Source organism: Salmo salar, chromosome ssa01 (genome assembly GCF_905237065.1).
Source record: "Salmo salar chromosome ssa01, Ssal_v3.1, whole genome shotgun sequence".
Taxonomy (NCBI): domain Eukaryota; kingdom Metazoa; phylum Chordata; class Actinopteri; order Salmoniformes; family Salmonidae; genus Salmo; species Salmo salar.
The window spans coordinates 170271514-170287867 of record NC_059442.1 but is presented as its reverse complement, the minus strand read 5'-3'; the positions used below and the strand labels follow the sequence as shown (position 1 = coordinate 170287867).

Below are 16354 nucleotides of genomic sequence, written 5' to 3'. Positions count from 1 at the left end.
ATTGTCTGTTGAGCTCCAAAACAGGATTGTGTCGAGGCACAGATCTGGGGAAGGGTGCATAAACATTTCTGCAGCATTGAAGGTCTCCAAGAACACGGTGCCCTCCATTATTCTTAAACGAAACTAAGTTTGGAACCCCCAAGACTCTTGCTAGAGCTGGCCACCCGGCCAAACTGAGAAATCGGGGGGAGAAGGGTCTTGGTCAGGGAGGCCGTGACCAAGAACCTGATGGTCACTCTGACAGAGCTCCAGAGTTTCTCTGTGGAGATGGTTGTCCTTCTGGAAGCTTCTCCCATCTCTGCAGCACTCCACCAAATCAGGCCTTTATGGTAGAGTGGCCAGACGGAAGCCACTCCTCAGTAAAAGTCACATGGTAGATGTCTGATTGGGTCTGTAATATATATTGTTGGTAGTATGATAGATGTCTGATTGGGTCTGTAATATATATTGTTGGTAGTATGATAGATGTCTGATTGGGTCTGTAATATATATTGTTGGTAGTATGATAGATGTCTGATTGGGTCTGTAATATATATTGTTGGTAGTATGATAGATGTCTGATTGGGTCTATAATATATATTGTCTGATAGGACCTGTGAATGCAGGTCAGACATACTAATGATGAACCTGAGGTTCAGTATTCACTAAGGGACAAAGGCAACACCATCTGAACAGTCTACTGTAGAAGAAGTAGTGTGTATCTGGCTACCCTTCAAGATGGTACGGGGGCTTGAGATGCTCTGAGACCCTGATAAAGGCATTTGGCAAATAAAACGTTGATTTTTGAAGCAAGCTAAGGGTCTGTAATTGTCCTACCAAGAGTTGTTGAATATCGTCTCATCTTCAGTCTTCTCCGATGTTCAAACACTTTGGTTTCAAAGCGACGTAACAACATTCCCTGAGAATGAACCATCTCCTTCTGTTTCTCTCCTCCCTCCAGGTGCACAGTCCTCATCATCGTCTCAGGTGTTCGTGGACTTCAGCTTCGTTCTGGAACCCCAGGACACGGTGACATTACGGGGCGGTGTTCTCCAGCTGGACTGTGAGGCTCAGTCAGACCAGGGTATTCCAGTCATCGTTTGGAAGAAGGACGGGGTGTTGCTCAGCGCCCGTGGTGGACGAGAGAAGACAGCAGCTCCCTAACGGTTCGCTAGTGGTCCAGAACGTGGTTCACTCACGACACCACCGACCTGACGAGGGGTCCTACCAGTGTCTGGCCAAGCTGGATGGGCTGGGAGCCATCGTCAGCAGAACGGGTCAAGTTACTGTTTCTGGTAAGAGCCCTTTACTGTTGTCCTTGTCTTTCCTGTACATGTACAGTGTCATTTCCTCTTACCAGTACTGAGTTTGCAGATGGCACCATCTACTAGGACTTAGTATTCTTGGCCCCCCGTTGGGAGGCTCTCCAACTCACTCCTAATCAGATGTGCTGCGCCAGGGTTTTTTTTTTTTTGCATTCTCCTTGGAAATGGGAGATTCCATAGTTAATATGAAGCTGTTGTGAGGATGTGTTATTAGTTTGGTCTTATTTCTAACGGCCCTCTAGGTTTCACCTCCTTTTGCTTTAGTACCAAGATCCAAACTCAGGGTTCCTTCTTGTCTCACTTTTATTTAACTAGGCAAGTCAGTTAAGAACAAATTCTTATTTACAATGGCCTCCTACCCCGGTCAATTGTGCGCCGCTCTAAGGGACTCCCAACCGTGGCCGGTTGTGAAACAGCCTGGAATCGAACCAGGGTCTGTAGTGGCGTCTCTTCCACTGAGATGCAGTGCCTTAGACCGCTACACCAGATGAAAAAGTACATTTCTATACGATTACGATCATCTGAGTTAAATGTCTGCTTGATATTATTGGATATGAGTTACATGTGATCGAACATGGCTTTAGTATATCTCAGAGTCAGAGTAAGTCCAAGTTAACAACGCTGCGAGGTCAACGACCTGGAAGCAATACTGCTTGTCAAAGCCGTAAACATTTAAGGAAACACATTTTTTAATTAGAAACTAGGGAGAATTGTAACGATACCATTCCCCCCAACCCAATGCCCAGAATGCCATTGCTTCTCAGAGGTATAAACATTTGAGCCAACAAGGTAAAAAAAAAATCTGTCGAAGTGACCTTGAGCGAAGGCACTTAAACCCTAATTGCTAATTGCTACAGGGTCGCCACATATAATGGCTGGCCGTAATCTCAGAGGGTGTCTCAGGGAGAGTTGGGATATGAAAAAAAAAAAACATTTCCAATTAACACATGCATATTAATGGACACTTGTACATGTGTGGAATAGGACAAATATAAGCACCCAAGTAATTATTATTATTATTGTTATTATTATTATTATTAATATTATTATTATTATTATTATTTTTGTTATTTTTATTATTATTATTATTATTATTATTATTGTTATTATTATTATTATTATTATTGTTATTATTATTATTATTATTATTATTATTATTATTATTATTGTTATTGTTATTGTTATTATTATTATTATTGTTGTTATTATTATTATTATTGTTATTATTATTATTATTATTATTGTTATTATTATTTAGCCATCACAAATACACTTTTGAGGAAAGAATTGAGAAAGGACAAGAAAGATGTATTTTATTATTATTTGTATAATAATAATAATAATTATTATTATTGTTATTACTGTTATTATTATTATATTATTGTTATTATAAATAGTATTGTTATTATTATTATTATTATAATTATTTTTTATTTGTGTTATTATAATTGTTGTTATTATTATTATTATAATTATACCTATTATTATTATTATAATTATAAGTATTATTGTTATTATAATTTTTGTTATTATTATAATTATACTTATTATTGTTATTATAATTATGAATATTTTTGTTATTATAATTATTGTTGTTATTATTATTGTTATTATACTTATTATTGTTATTATAATTATAATTATTGTTGTTATTATAATTATAATAATTATTCTTATTATTTTCTTCTGTTATTTTCTTTTGTTACTATTTTCTTTTTGATCAATTTGATAATTCTCTTCCTTTTCAACATCCTTTTCAACTGTACTGTTGGTTAAGCGCTCGTAAGTAACTATTTCACGGTAAAGTCTACACTTGTTGTATTTGGCCCATGTGACAAATACCATTTGATTTGACTGTATTTTATTTGACTGCCCTGAATGCCATTCATTCACTGACTGACTGAATGCAGTGAGTTGGACTCAGTGAGCGACAGCCGACCAGCTGAACAGCGTTGAGCTGCAGTGAGACGATGTTATCCAATAGGCTAAGGGGGAGCTAGATTATACACTGATACGCACACACACACACACTACACGCACGCACGCACGCACGCACACACACACACACACACACACACACACACACACACACACACACACACACACACACACACGTTATCCAGGCAGAGATGAGGTGGCTGTAGGTCTCTTCCTCCTCCTCCTCCTCCTCTCCTCCTCTCCTCCTCCTACCCTCCTCCTCTCCTCTCCTCCTCTCCTCCTCCTCTCCTCCTCCTCCTCCTCCTCTGCTCCTCTCCTCCTCCCTCCTCCACTCCTCTCCTCCTCTCCTCTCCTCCTCCTCCTCTGCTCCTCTGCTCCTCTCCTCCTCCTCCTCCTCTCTCCTCCTCCTCTCGTCCTGCTCTCCTCCTCTCCTCCTCTCCTCCTCCTCTCCTCCTCCTCTCGTCCTGCTCTCCTCCTCTCCTCCTCCTCTCCTCTCCTCCTCTCGTCCTGCTCTCCTCCTCCTCCTCCTCCTCCTCCTCCTCCTCCTCCTCCTCCTCCTCTCCTCTTCTTATCCTCCTCCTCCTCCTCTTCTCCACCTCCACCTCTCTTCCTCCTCTCCTCTCCTCCTCCTCTCCTCTTCTTCTCTCCCTCCTCTCCTCCTCCATGGCGGGGGACATGGTTATCATGAATCAGAGAGAGGAGTTCTTGACCTGAGGCAGCAGGAGGCTGTTTGGAGGCGTTGGGCCGAGGCTAAGCTACTTAGTTAAGAGTCTAATGATGAACAGTGGAGGACAGCAGGGTAGAGCTCTGTTTAGTCTAAGATTCATCGCTAAGGAGAGGCTTTATGTCTAATCTGTTTAGTCTAAGAATCATCGCTAAGGAGAGGCTTTATGTCTAATCTGTTTAGTCGAAGAATCATCACGTAAGGAGAGGCTTTATGTCCAATCTGTTTAGTCTAAGAATCATCGCTAAGGAGAGGCTTTATGTCTAATCTGTTTAGTCTAAGATTCCTCGCTAAGGAGAGGCTTTATGTCTAATCTGTTTAGTCTAAGAATCATCACTAAGGAGAGGCTTTATGTCTAATCTGTTTAGTCTAAGAATCATCGCTAAGGAGAGGCTTTATGTCTAATCTGTTTAGTCTAAGAATCATCGCTAAGGAGAGGCTTTATGTGGCTTTATGTCTAATCTGTTTAGTCTAAGAATCATCGCTAAGGAGAGGCTTTATGTCTAATCTGTTTAGTCTAAGAATCATCACTAAGGAGAGGCTTTATGTCTAATCTGTTTAGTCTAAGAATCATCGCTAAGGAGAGGCTTTATGTCTAAGATTCATCGCTAAGGAGAGGCTTTATGTCTAATCTGTTTAGTCTAAGAATCATCACTAAGGAGAGGCTTTATGTCTAATCTGTTTAGTCTAAGAATCATCGCTAAGGAGAGGCTTTATGTCTAATCTGTTTAGTCTAAGAATCATCGCTAAGGAGAGGCTTTATGTCTAATCTGTTTAGTCTAAGAATCATCGCTAAGGAGAGGCTTTATGTCTAATCTGTTTAGTCTAAGAATCATCACTAAGGAGAGGCTTTATGTCTAATCTGTTTAGTCTAAGAATCATCGCTAAGGAGAGGCTTTATGTCTAATCTGTTTAGTCTAAGATTCATCACTAAGGAGAGGCTTTATGTCTAATCTGGAAGACAAATAATCATCACTAAAGAGAGACTTTATGTCTAAGATTCATCGCTAAGGAGAGGCTTTATGTCTAATCTGTTTAGTCTAAGATTCATCACTAAGGAGAGGCTGTATGTCTAATCTGTTTAGTCTAAGATTCATCGCTAAGGAGAGGCGTTATGTCTAATCTGGAAGACTAACATTCATCACTAAGGAGAGGCTAAGTGGAGCATGATGGTTCTATCGCTACTATTGTTTACTGTATTATAGGTCAGAGGTCAGAGATCCTCCACCAACCTGTATTATAGATCAGAGACCCTCCACCAACCTGTATTATAGGTCAGAGGTCAGAGACCCTCCACCAACCTGTATTATTGGTCAGAGACCCTCCACCATCCTGTATTATAGATCAGAGACCCTCCACCAACCTGTATTATAGGTCAGAGACCCTCCACAACCTGTATTATAGGTCAGAGACCCTCCACCAACCTGTTTATTGGTCAGAGACCCTCCACCAACCTGTATTATAGATCAGAGACCCTCCACCAACCTGTATTATAGATCAGAGATCCTCCACCAACCTGTATTATAGGTCAGAGGTCAGAGATCCTCCACCAACCTGTATTATAGGTCAGAGACCCTCCACCAACCTGTATTATTGGTCAGAGACCCTCCACCATCCTGTATTATAGATCAGAGACCCTCCACCAACCTGTATTATAGATCAGAGATCCTCCACCAACCTGTATTATAGATCAGAGATCTTCCACCAACCTGTATTATAGGTCAGAGACCCTCCACCAACCTGTATTATAGATCAGAGACCCTCCACCAACCTGTATTATAGGTCAGAGACCCTCCATCAACCTGTATTATAGATCAGAGACCCTCCACCAACCTGTATTATTGGTCAGAGACCCTCCACCAACCTGTATTATAGGTCAGAGACCCTCCACCAACCTGTATTATAGGTCAGAGACCCTCCACCAACCTGTATTATAGGTCAGAGACCCTCCACCAACCTTTATTATAGGTCAGAGATCCTCCACCATCCTGTATTATAGGTCAGAGACCCTCCACCAACCTGTATTATAGGTCAGAGACCCTCCACCAACCTGTATTATAGGTCAGAGACCCTCCACCAACCTGTATTATAGGTCAGAGGTCAGAGACCTCCACCAACCTGTATTATAGGTCAGAGACCCTCCACCAACCTGTATTATAGGTCAGAGATCCTCCACCAACCTGTATTATAGGTCAGAGACCCTCCACCAACCTGTATTATAGGTCAGAGACCCTCCCACCAACCTGTATTATAGATCAGAGACCCTCCACCAACCTGTAGTATAGATCAGAGACCCTCCACCAGCCTGTATTATAGGTCAGAGACCCTCCACCAACCTGTATTATAGATCAGAGATCCTCCACCAACCTGTATTATAGGTCAGAGACCCTCCACCAACCTGTATTATAGATCAGAGACCCTCCACCAACCTGTATTATTGGTCAGAGACCCTCCACCAACCTGTCATTATAGATCAGACCCTCCACCAACCTGTATTATAGATCGCCTCCACCGCCTGTATTATAGGTCAGAGGTCAGAGATCCTCCACCAACCTGTATTATTGGTCAGAGACCCTCCACCAACCTGTATTATAGATCAGAGATCCTCCACCAACCTGTATTATAGGTCAGAGACCCTCCACCAACCTGTATTATAGGTCAGAGACCCTCCACCAACCTTTGTCAGAGGTCAGAGACCCTCCACCAACCTGTATTATAGATCAGAGATCCCAGAGACCCTCCACCAACCTGTATTATAGGTCAGAGACCCTCCACCAACCTGTATTATAGGTCAGAGACCCTCCACCAACCTTTATTATAGGTCAGAGATCCTCCACCATCCTGTATTATAGGTCAGAGACCCTCCACCAACCTGTATTATAGGTCAGAGACCCTCCACCAACCTGTATTATAGATCAGAGATCCTCCACCAACCTGTATTATAGGTCAGAGACCCTCCACCAACCTGTATTATAGGTCAGAGGTCAGAGACCCTCCACCAACCTGTATTATAGATCAGAGATCCTCCACCAGTTAATCAGATGTGTCCAGTCTTTGTGTTGTTGTCTTGTTCAGTGCCTGATGCATATATAGAGAGATTTAATGTCTGAACATCAGAGGCATGCCACTGTAGTTCCCCTTGTGCTTCTGTAATGTGTTGTTACTAGTCAGGTCTGCTAGTCGGGTTGAGGAAAGGGCATTCTGTCCTGTGCTTATCTCCTCTCCTGCTTAGAAAGAATATAGTACAGTCACACATTACGTAGCCTCCTGTTCAGGACCCCGAAACAACACACTACTGTCTCAGTTCATTTCCTCTCAGCCCATTTACATTTATCAAACATATTAGGGCTGAACAGTGTGCTGTTGGAACAATCTGTAAAAGCCCCTGCTGTTGTCGAACCGTTAGAAGCATAAGGAGATATAAGTAAGTCAGAATTGCATTCTGCTAACTCTGCGGGATGCTAACATCTAGCTGGCGCGTCACACATAGGTCTGCTCCTCCTCTCTAGATGTGTTAGCTCTGTATCTGGAGATACATCTCCTCTTCCTCCTCTACTACCTCCTCCTCCTCCTCTACCTCCTCCTCCTCCTCTACCTCCTCCTCTTCCTCCTCTACCTCCTCCTCCTCGTCCTCCTCTACCTCCTCTACTACCTCCTCCTCCTCTACCTCCTCCTCTACCTCCTCCTCTTCCTCCTCTACCTCCTCCTCTACCTCCTCCACTACCTCCTCCTCCTCTACCTCCTCCTCTTCCTCCTCCTCTCCCTCCTGCTTTTCATCTACATCCTCCTCTACCTCCTCCTCCTCTTCCTCCTCCTCCTCTTCCTCCTCCTCTACCTCCTCCTCCTCCTCTACCTCCTCTACTACCTCCTCCTCTACCTCCTCCTCCTCCTTTACCTCCTCCTCTACCTCCTCCTCCTCCTCCTCCTCTACCTCCTCCACCTCCTCCTCCTCCTCCCTCTCCTCCTCCTCCTCCACCTCCTCCTCCCTCCTCCTCCTCCTCCTCTCCTCCTCCTCCTCTACCTCCTCTCTCTCCTCCTCCTCCTCCTCCTCCTCTACCTCCTCCTCCTCCTCCTCTACCTCCTCTACTACCTCCTCCTCCTCCTCCTCCTCCTCCTCCTCCCTCCTCCTCCTCCACCCCTCCTCCTCCTCCTCCTCTACCTCCCCCCTCCTCCTCTACCTCCTCTACTACCTCCTCCTCCTCTCCCTCCTCCTCCTCCACTACCTCCTTCCTCCACTACCTCCTCCTCCTCCACTACCTCCTCCTCCTCCTCCTCCTCCTCCTCCTCCTCCTCTACCTCCTCCTCCTCCTCCTCCTCCTCCTCCTCCTCCCCTCCTCCTCTACCTCCTCTTCCTCCTCCTCCTCCTCTCTCCTCCTCTTTCATCTACATCCTCCTCTACCTCCTCCTCCACTACCTCCTCCTCCTCCCTACCTCCTCCTCCCCTCTCCCTCTCTTCCCTACCTCCTCTTCCTCTCCCTCCTCCTCTCTCTACCTCCTCTCCTCCTCCTCCTCTACCTCCTCCACCTCCTCCTCCTCCTCCCTCCTCCTCCTCCTCTCCACCTCCTCCTCTACCTCCTCCTCCTCCTCCTCCTCTACCCTCCTGCTTTCCATCCATCCTCCTCCCTCTCTCCACTACCTCCTCCTCCTCCACTACCTCCTCCTCCTCTCCCTCCTCTTCCTAATCCTCTTCCTCTCCCTCCTCCTCCTCCCTACCCCTCCTCCCTCCTCTCTCCCCTCTCTCCTCTACCACCTCTCCTCCTCTCTAACTCCTCCTCCTCCTCTACCTCCCCTCTACTACCTCCTCCTCCTCCCTCCTCTACCTCCTCCTCCTCTACCTCTACTACCTCCTCCTACTACCTCCCTCCTCTCCATAACCTCCTCCTCCTCTCCTCCTCTACCTCTCCCACCTCTCCTCCTCCTCCTCCCTCCTCCTCCTCTCTCCTCTCCCTCCTGCTTTTCCTCTATCCTCCTTCCTCCTCCTCCTCTCATTCCTCCTCTCCTCTTCCTCCTCCTCTACCTCCGCCTCCTCTCCCTCTTCCTCCCTCCCCTCCTCCTCCTCTCCCTCCTCCTCTCTACCTCCTCCTCCATCCTCCCTCCTCCTCCTCCCTCCTCCTCCTCCCCTCCCTCCTCCTCTCTACCTCCTCCTCCTCTCCCTCCTCCTCCTTTACCTCCTCCACCTCCACTACCTCCTCCTCCTCCACTACCTCCTCCTCCTCCTCTACCTCCTCCTCCTCTCCCTCCTCTTCCTCCTCTTCCTCTCCTCCTCCTCCTCTACCTCCTCCTCCTCCTCCTCCTCTACTACCTCCTCCTCCTCTACCTCCTCCTCCTCCTCTAACTCCTCCTCCTCCTCCTCCTCCTCCTCTACCTCCTCTTCCTCCTCTACCTCCTCTACCTCCTCCTCCTCTCCCTCCTCCTCCTCTACCTCCTCCTCCTCCTCCTCTCCCTCCTCCTCCTCTACCTCCTCCTCCCCTCCTCCCTCCTCCTCCTCCTCCTCCTCCTCCTCCTCCTCCTCCTCCTCCTCCTCCTCCTCTACCTCCTCCTCCTCCTCCTCTACCTCCTCTACTACCTCCTCCTCCTCTCCCTCCTCCTCCTCTACCTCCTCCTCCTCCACTACCTCCTCCTCCTCCACTACCTCCTCCTCCTCCTCTACCTCCTCCTCCTCTCCCTCCTCTTCCTCCTCTTCCTCTCCCTCCTCCTCCTCTACCTCCTCCTCCTCCTCCTCCTCTACTACCTCCTCCTCCTCTACCTCCTCCTCCTCCTCTAACTCCTCCTCCTCCTCCTCCTCTCCCTCCTCCTCCTCCTCTACCTCCTCTACTACCTCCTCCTCTACCTCCTCCTCCTCCTTTACCTCCTCCTCTACCTCCTCCTCCTCCTCCTCCTCATCTACCTCCTCCACCTCCTCCTCCTCCTCCCTCCTCCTCCTCCTCCTCCTCTACCTCCTCCTCCTCCTCCTCCTCTCCCTCCTGCTTTTCATCTACATCCTCCTCTACCTCCTCCTCCTCTTCCTCCTCCTCCTCTTCCTCCTCCTCTACCTCCTCCTCCTCTACCTCCTCTACTCCCCTCCTCTCCTCCTCCCTCCTCCTCCTCCACCTCCTCCTCCCTCCTCCACTACCCTCCTCCTCCTCCTCCTCCCCTCCTCTCCCTCCTCCCTCCTCCTCCTCTACCTCCTCTTCCTCTCCCTCCTCCTCCTCTACCTCCTCCTCCTCCCTCCTCCCTCCTCCTCCTCCTCCTCCTCCTCTCCCTCCTCCTCTCCTCTACCTCCTCTTCCTCTCCCTCCTCCTCCTCTACTACCTCCTCCTCCTCCTCCTCCTCCTCTACTACCTCCTCCTCCTCTACCTCCTCCTCCCTAGATGTGTTAGCTCTGTATCTGCAGAAGGCTGCAGGCTGTGAACACTCCTTCCTCTACCTCCTCCTCTACCTCCTCCTCCTCCTCTAACTCCTCTACCTCCTCTACTACCTCCTCCTCTACCTCCTCCTCCTCCTCTCCCTCCTCCTCCTCTCCCTCCTCCTCCTCTACCTCCTCCTCTCCCTCCTCCTCCTCTCCCTCCTCCTCCTCTACCTCCTCCTCTTCCTTTAAATCCTCCCTCTCCTCTCTATCTCTTCTTCCTCCGCTACCTTCTCATCTACTACCTCCTCCTGTACCTCCCCCTCATCCCCCTCTTCCGATACTGCCTCCCTCTCTACCTCCTCCTCTTTTACCTCATCCTTCTATTCCTCTACCTCCTCCATCCTCCTCCACATCATCCTCCTCCTACTCTCTTACCTCCTCCTCCTCCTTTACCTCCTCCCTCTTTTTTACTTCCTCTTCATCTTCTACCACCTCCTCTTCAACTTACTCCTCCTCCTCTATCTGCTCCTCCTCCTCCACCTCCTCCTCTACCTTCTCCCCGTCTTCTTTGTCCTCCTCTACCGCCTCCTCCTCCTCTACCTCCTCCTCTACCTCCTCCTCTACCTCCTTCCTCTACCTCCTCCTCTACCTCCCTCCTTCTACATCCTCCTCCTTAACCTCATCTACGTCCTCCTGCTTTAAATCCTCCTTCTCCTCTCTACCTCCTCTTCCTCTTCTTCCCCTTCTTCCTCCTCCTCCTCTACCTCGTCCTCTTCCTCCTCTACCTCCTCCTCTACCTCATCCTACTCTTCTACCTCCCTCCTTCTTCCTCCTCCTCCTCTACCTCTTCCTCCTCTACCTCGTCCTCTTCCTCCTCTACCTCCTCCTCTACCTCATCCTACTCTTCTACCTCCCTCCTTCTTCCTCCTCCTCCTCTACCTCTTCCTCCTCTACCTCCTCCTCTAACTCCTCTACCTCTTCCTCCTCTAACTCTTCCTCATCCCCTTCTACCGCCCCCTCTTCCTCCTCTACCTCTTCCTCTTCCTCCTCTACCTCTTCCGCTTCCTCCTCTACCTCTTCCTCTTCCTCCTCTACCTCTTCCTCTTCCTCCTCTACCTCTTCCTCTTCCTCCTCTACCTCCTCCTCTTCCTCCTCCTCTAACTCCTCTACCTCTTCCTCATCCTCCTCTACCTCCTCCTCATCCTCCTCTACCTCCTCCTCATCCTCCTCTACCTCCTCCTCATCCTCCTCTACCTCCTCCTCTGCCTCCTCTACCTCTTCCTCATCCTCCTCTACCTCGTCCTCCTCCTCCTCGTCCTCCTCCTCTACCTCCTCCTCATCCTCCTCTACCTCCCCCTCTTCCTCCTCTACCTCTTCCTCCTCTACCTCTTCCTCCTCCTCCTCTACCTCGTCCTCCTCCTCCTCTACCTCCTCCTCATCCTCCTCTACCTCCTCCACAGCTGTTTGGATAAACTTCAGGCAGGTATTCAATGTAACTCTGTATAACGGACTCTGTCGAGCAAGACAGACACACAGACAGACACACAGACAGACACACAGACAGACAGACACACAGGCGCACAGACAAAGATAATTTTGAGAGTGCTTTAGAGACTGACCCACAGAGAGCACTCCAGTGGGTCAGACCAGACAGACCAGTCGGAGAGATAAGTAGCTCTTGACCAGGTCAGCCCAAAGACATGACATGGTTAGACTGCACTCATCCTTACCAGAGACAGTTTGGCTTGACGCGGTGAAATAGGCACCCCATGGTAAAACCCATCCATGACACACGATTTAATACAGGATGTCTTCTGACAGTTGAGAGATATCTTTAAATGACATTTCATTTCCTTTACCGTTAGGACATACTGCCCTCCTGTTGTAACCATAGAAACCGCCACTAGCCTGTGCAGGCTAACGATGGAGAATCAACTGAAAAGTGACACCGGTGTCTTTTAAAAGTGATGCCAGTTGGCAGCTGTCGTCAGCCATGTTGTTAAAGGGGATGATCCGGAGCGTTTGCGTTATCCAGCCAAACCCTTAGGTTGTGCCAGTCAGACTAACAGCCGTCATGGTGTACGACATCATGACCATGCACTCTTTCATCCAGTATGGTGCAGAAAGGGATCACTGTCTAGGATCCATAGTCTGTCTGTCTGTCTGTCTGTCTGTCTGTCTGTCTGTCTGTCTGTCTGTCTGTCTGTCTGTCTGTCTGTCTGTCTGTCTGTCTGTCTGTCTGTCTGTCTGTCTGTCTGTGTGATTGTCTGGCTTGCTGGCTGTCTGATTGGCTGTCTGTGTGATTGTCTGGCTGGCTGTCTGTCTGTCTGTCTGTCTGTCAAATACCTGTCTGTCTGTCTGTCTGTCTGTCCTGTCTGTCTGTCTGTCTGTCTGTCTGTCTGTCTGTCTGTCTGTCTGTCTGTCTGTCTGTCTGTCTGTCTAACACGTCTGTCTGTCTGTCTGTCTGTCTGTCTGTCTGTCTGTCTGTCTGTCTGTCTGTCTGTCTGTCTGTCTGTCTATCTAACACGTTTCTGTCTGTCTGTCTGTCTGTCTGTCTGTCTGTCTGTCTGTCTGTCTGTCTGTCTGTCTGTCTAACACGTTTCTGTCTGTCTGTCTGTCTGTCTGTCTGTCTGTCTGTCTGTCTGTCTGTCTGTCTGTCTGTCTGTCTGTCTGTCAACACGTTTCTGTCTGTCTGTCTGTCTGTCTGTCTGTCTGTCTGTCTGTCTGTCTGTCTGTCTGTCTGTCTGTCTGTCTGTCTAACACGTTTCTGTCTGTCTGTCTGTCTGTCTGTCTGTCTGTCTGGCTCTCTGTCTGTCTGTCTGTCTAACAAGAGCATATCTATAATCATACTTTCCAAGATGGCGTAGCAGTCAGACTTCCTTTGTCCTCATCTTGTCCCGTGTATATATATATATTTACTTCTTTTCTTCGCATATTTTTTTTTATATATATATATATATATATTTTTTTTCTTCTAAAAACTCAACTTCAAAACACTCTCCTGCAACCCACCTCACCAATTTAAAAAAATATATATTATTCACCTCAAATCCACAACAGAAGTTAGCCAGAAGTTAGCCAGTTCACCGGCTAACGTTAGTATTCAGATAACCACGGTTGGTGGTCATCAGTTATCCCTTAGCTCGAAAAGCTATCGCCAGTTTTGTACAACGCGACTCAGACCAGAGCATACCGGACCTATTTTCTCTCCATATCCCCGGATTTCTACCACAAGCTCCGGACATTTACACCTGGATCTTGCAATTGGCTAGCTGCTATCCGAGTGACTATTGGCTAACGTTGGTCCCGGAGCAAACTCCAATTATTCCGGAGCTAGCCAGCTGAAGAGTTCCATCAGCCACTCCTGGGCTACAATCACCTATCCGGACCCGTTTTACTGCCGATGCGGAGCCCCCCGGGCCTTCACGACTGGACTACCGACATTATCTGCCCGAGGGAGTTATCCAACTGACCCCTCTGTCGCGACGTAACCTGTACGCCCATCTGCTAACTGCGGCCTGCTAATCGTTAGCTGTTTTGAGCATATCGGCTGCTATCTGAATAGGTCTATCGGACAATTTTGTTGGGCCACTATAACTATAACTATTTTGTCAATTGGATTGGTACCCCCTACCACACGGAACACCACTAATCTACAGACGGAAACGCACGAGGTGGCTAACAACAGACCTCCCTCCATCTTCTACCAGCTTGCTACCTATGGCTCGGCTAGCTATCTAATTCTCACTGGACCCTTTGATCACTCGGCTAAGCATGCCTCTCCTTAATGTCAATATGATTTGTCCATTGCTGTTCTGGTTAGTGTTTATTGGCTTATTTCACTGCAGGGCATCTAGCCCTGCTCATTATACCTTATCCAACCTTTCAGTTCCAACACCCACACATGCGATGACATCACCTGGTTTCAATTATGTTTCTAGAGACAATATCTCTCTCATCATCACTCAATGTCTAGGTTTACCTCCACTGTATTCACATCCTACCATACCTTTGTCTGTACATTATACCTTGAAGCTATTTCATCGCCCCCGGAAACCTGCTCCTTTTACTCTCTGTTCCGGACGTCCTAGACGACCAATTCTCATAGCTTTTAGCCGTACCCTTACCCTACTCCTCCTCTGTTCCTCTGGCGATGTAGAGGTGAATCCAGGCCCTGCAGTGCCTTGCTCCACTCCTATTCACCAGGCGCTCTCTTTTGATGACTTCTGTAACCGTAATAGCCTTGGTTTCATGCATGTTAACATTAGAAGCCTCCTCCCTACGTTTGTTTCATTCACTGCTTTAGCACACTCCGCCAACCCGGATGTCTTAGCCATGTCTGAATCCTGGCTTAGGAAGACCGCCAAAAACTCGGACATTTCCATCCCTAACTACAACATTTTCAGACAAGATAGAACGGCCAAAGGAGGTGGTGTTGCAATCTACTGCAGAGATAACCTGCAGAGTTCTGTCCTACTATCCAAGTCTGTACCCAAACAATTGGAACTTCTACTTTTAAAAATCCACCTCTCTAAAAACAAGTCTCTGACCGTTGCCGCTTGCTATAGACCACCCTCTGCCCCCAGGTGTGCTCTGGACATCATATGTGAACTGATTGCCCCCCATCTATCTTCAGAGCTCGTGCTGCTAGGTGACCTAAACTGGGACATGCTTAACACGCCAGCCATCCTACAATCTAAGCTTGATGCCCTCAATTTCACACAAATTATCAATGAAGCTACCAGGTACAACCCCAAAGCCGTAAACACAGGCACCCTCATAGATATCATCCTAACCAACTTGCCCTCTAAATACACCTCTGCTGTTTTCAAGCAAGATCTCAGCGATCACTGCCTCATTGCCTTCATCCGCAATGGGTCAGCGGTCAAACGACCTCCACTCATCACTGTCAAACGCTCCCTGAAACACTTCAGCGAGCAGGCCTTTCTAATCGACCTGGCCCGGGTATCCTGGAAGGATATTGACCTCATCCCGTCAGTAGAGGATGCCTGGTTATTCTTTAAAAGTGCCTTCCTCAGCATCTTAAATAAGCATGCCTCATTCAAGAAATTTAGAACCAGGAACAGATATAGCCCTTGGTTCTCTCCAGACCTGACTGCCCTTAACCAACACAAAAACATCCTGTGGCATTCTGCATTAGCATCGAACAGCCCCCGTGATATGCAACTTTTCAGGGAAGTTAGAAACCAATATACACAGGCAGTTAGAAAAGCTAAGGCTAGCTTTTTCAAGCATAAATTTGCTTCCTGCAACACAAACTCAAAAATGTTCTGGGTCACTGTAAAGTCCGTGGAGAATAAGAGCACCTCCTCCCAACTGCCCACTGCTCTGAGGATAGGAAACTCTATCACTACCGATAAATCCACTATAATTGAGAATTTCAATAAGCATTTTTCTACAGCTGGCCATGCTTTCCACCTGGCTACCCCTACCCCGGTCAACAGCACTGCACCCCCCTACAGCAACTCGCCCAAGCCTTCCCCATTTCTCCTTCTCCCAAATCCAGTCAGCTGATGTTCTGAAAGAGCTGCAAAATCTGGACCCTACAAATCAGCTGTGCTAGACAATCTGGATCCTTTCTTTCTAAAATGATCTGCTGAAATTGTGCAACCCCTATTACTAGCCTGTTCAACCTATCTTTCGTGTCGTCTGAGATTCCCAAAGATTGGAAAGCAGCTGCGGCCATCCCCCTGTTTAAAGGGGGGACACTCTTGACCCAAACTGCTACAGACCTATATCTATCCTACCCTGCCTTTCTAAGGTCTTCGAAAGCCAAGTTATCAAACACACTACCGACCATTTTGAATCCCACCGTACCTTCTCCGCTATGCAGCCTTCCCTGTAGCTCAGTTGGTAGAGCATGGTGTTTGCAACGCCAGGGTTGTGGGTTCGATTCCCACGGGGGGCCAGCACAGGGAATTTTATTATTTTTTTTAATTATGAAATTGTATGAAATGTATGCATTCACTACTATAAGTTGCTCTGGATAAGAGCGTCTGCTAAATGACTAAAATGCACAAAAAAAAAAAATGCAATCTG

General features: G+C 47.7%; 1 protein-coding gene across 1 annotated transcript in view; it reads left to right on the top strand.

Annotated features, from left to right (window-relative positions):
- Positions 1-621: 621 nt before the first annotated feature.
- Positions 622-16354, top strand: part of LOC106591943 (netrin receptor DCC) — a 384214-nt gene continuing 368481 nt past the window's right edge. Inside the window, 3 exon segments of the mRNA XM_045703220.1 lie at positions 622-637; positions 941-1110; positions 1112-1274. Coding sequence (XP_045559176.1) covers positions 622-637; positions 941-1110; positions 1112-1274 — 349 coding nt within the window.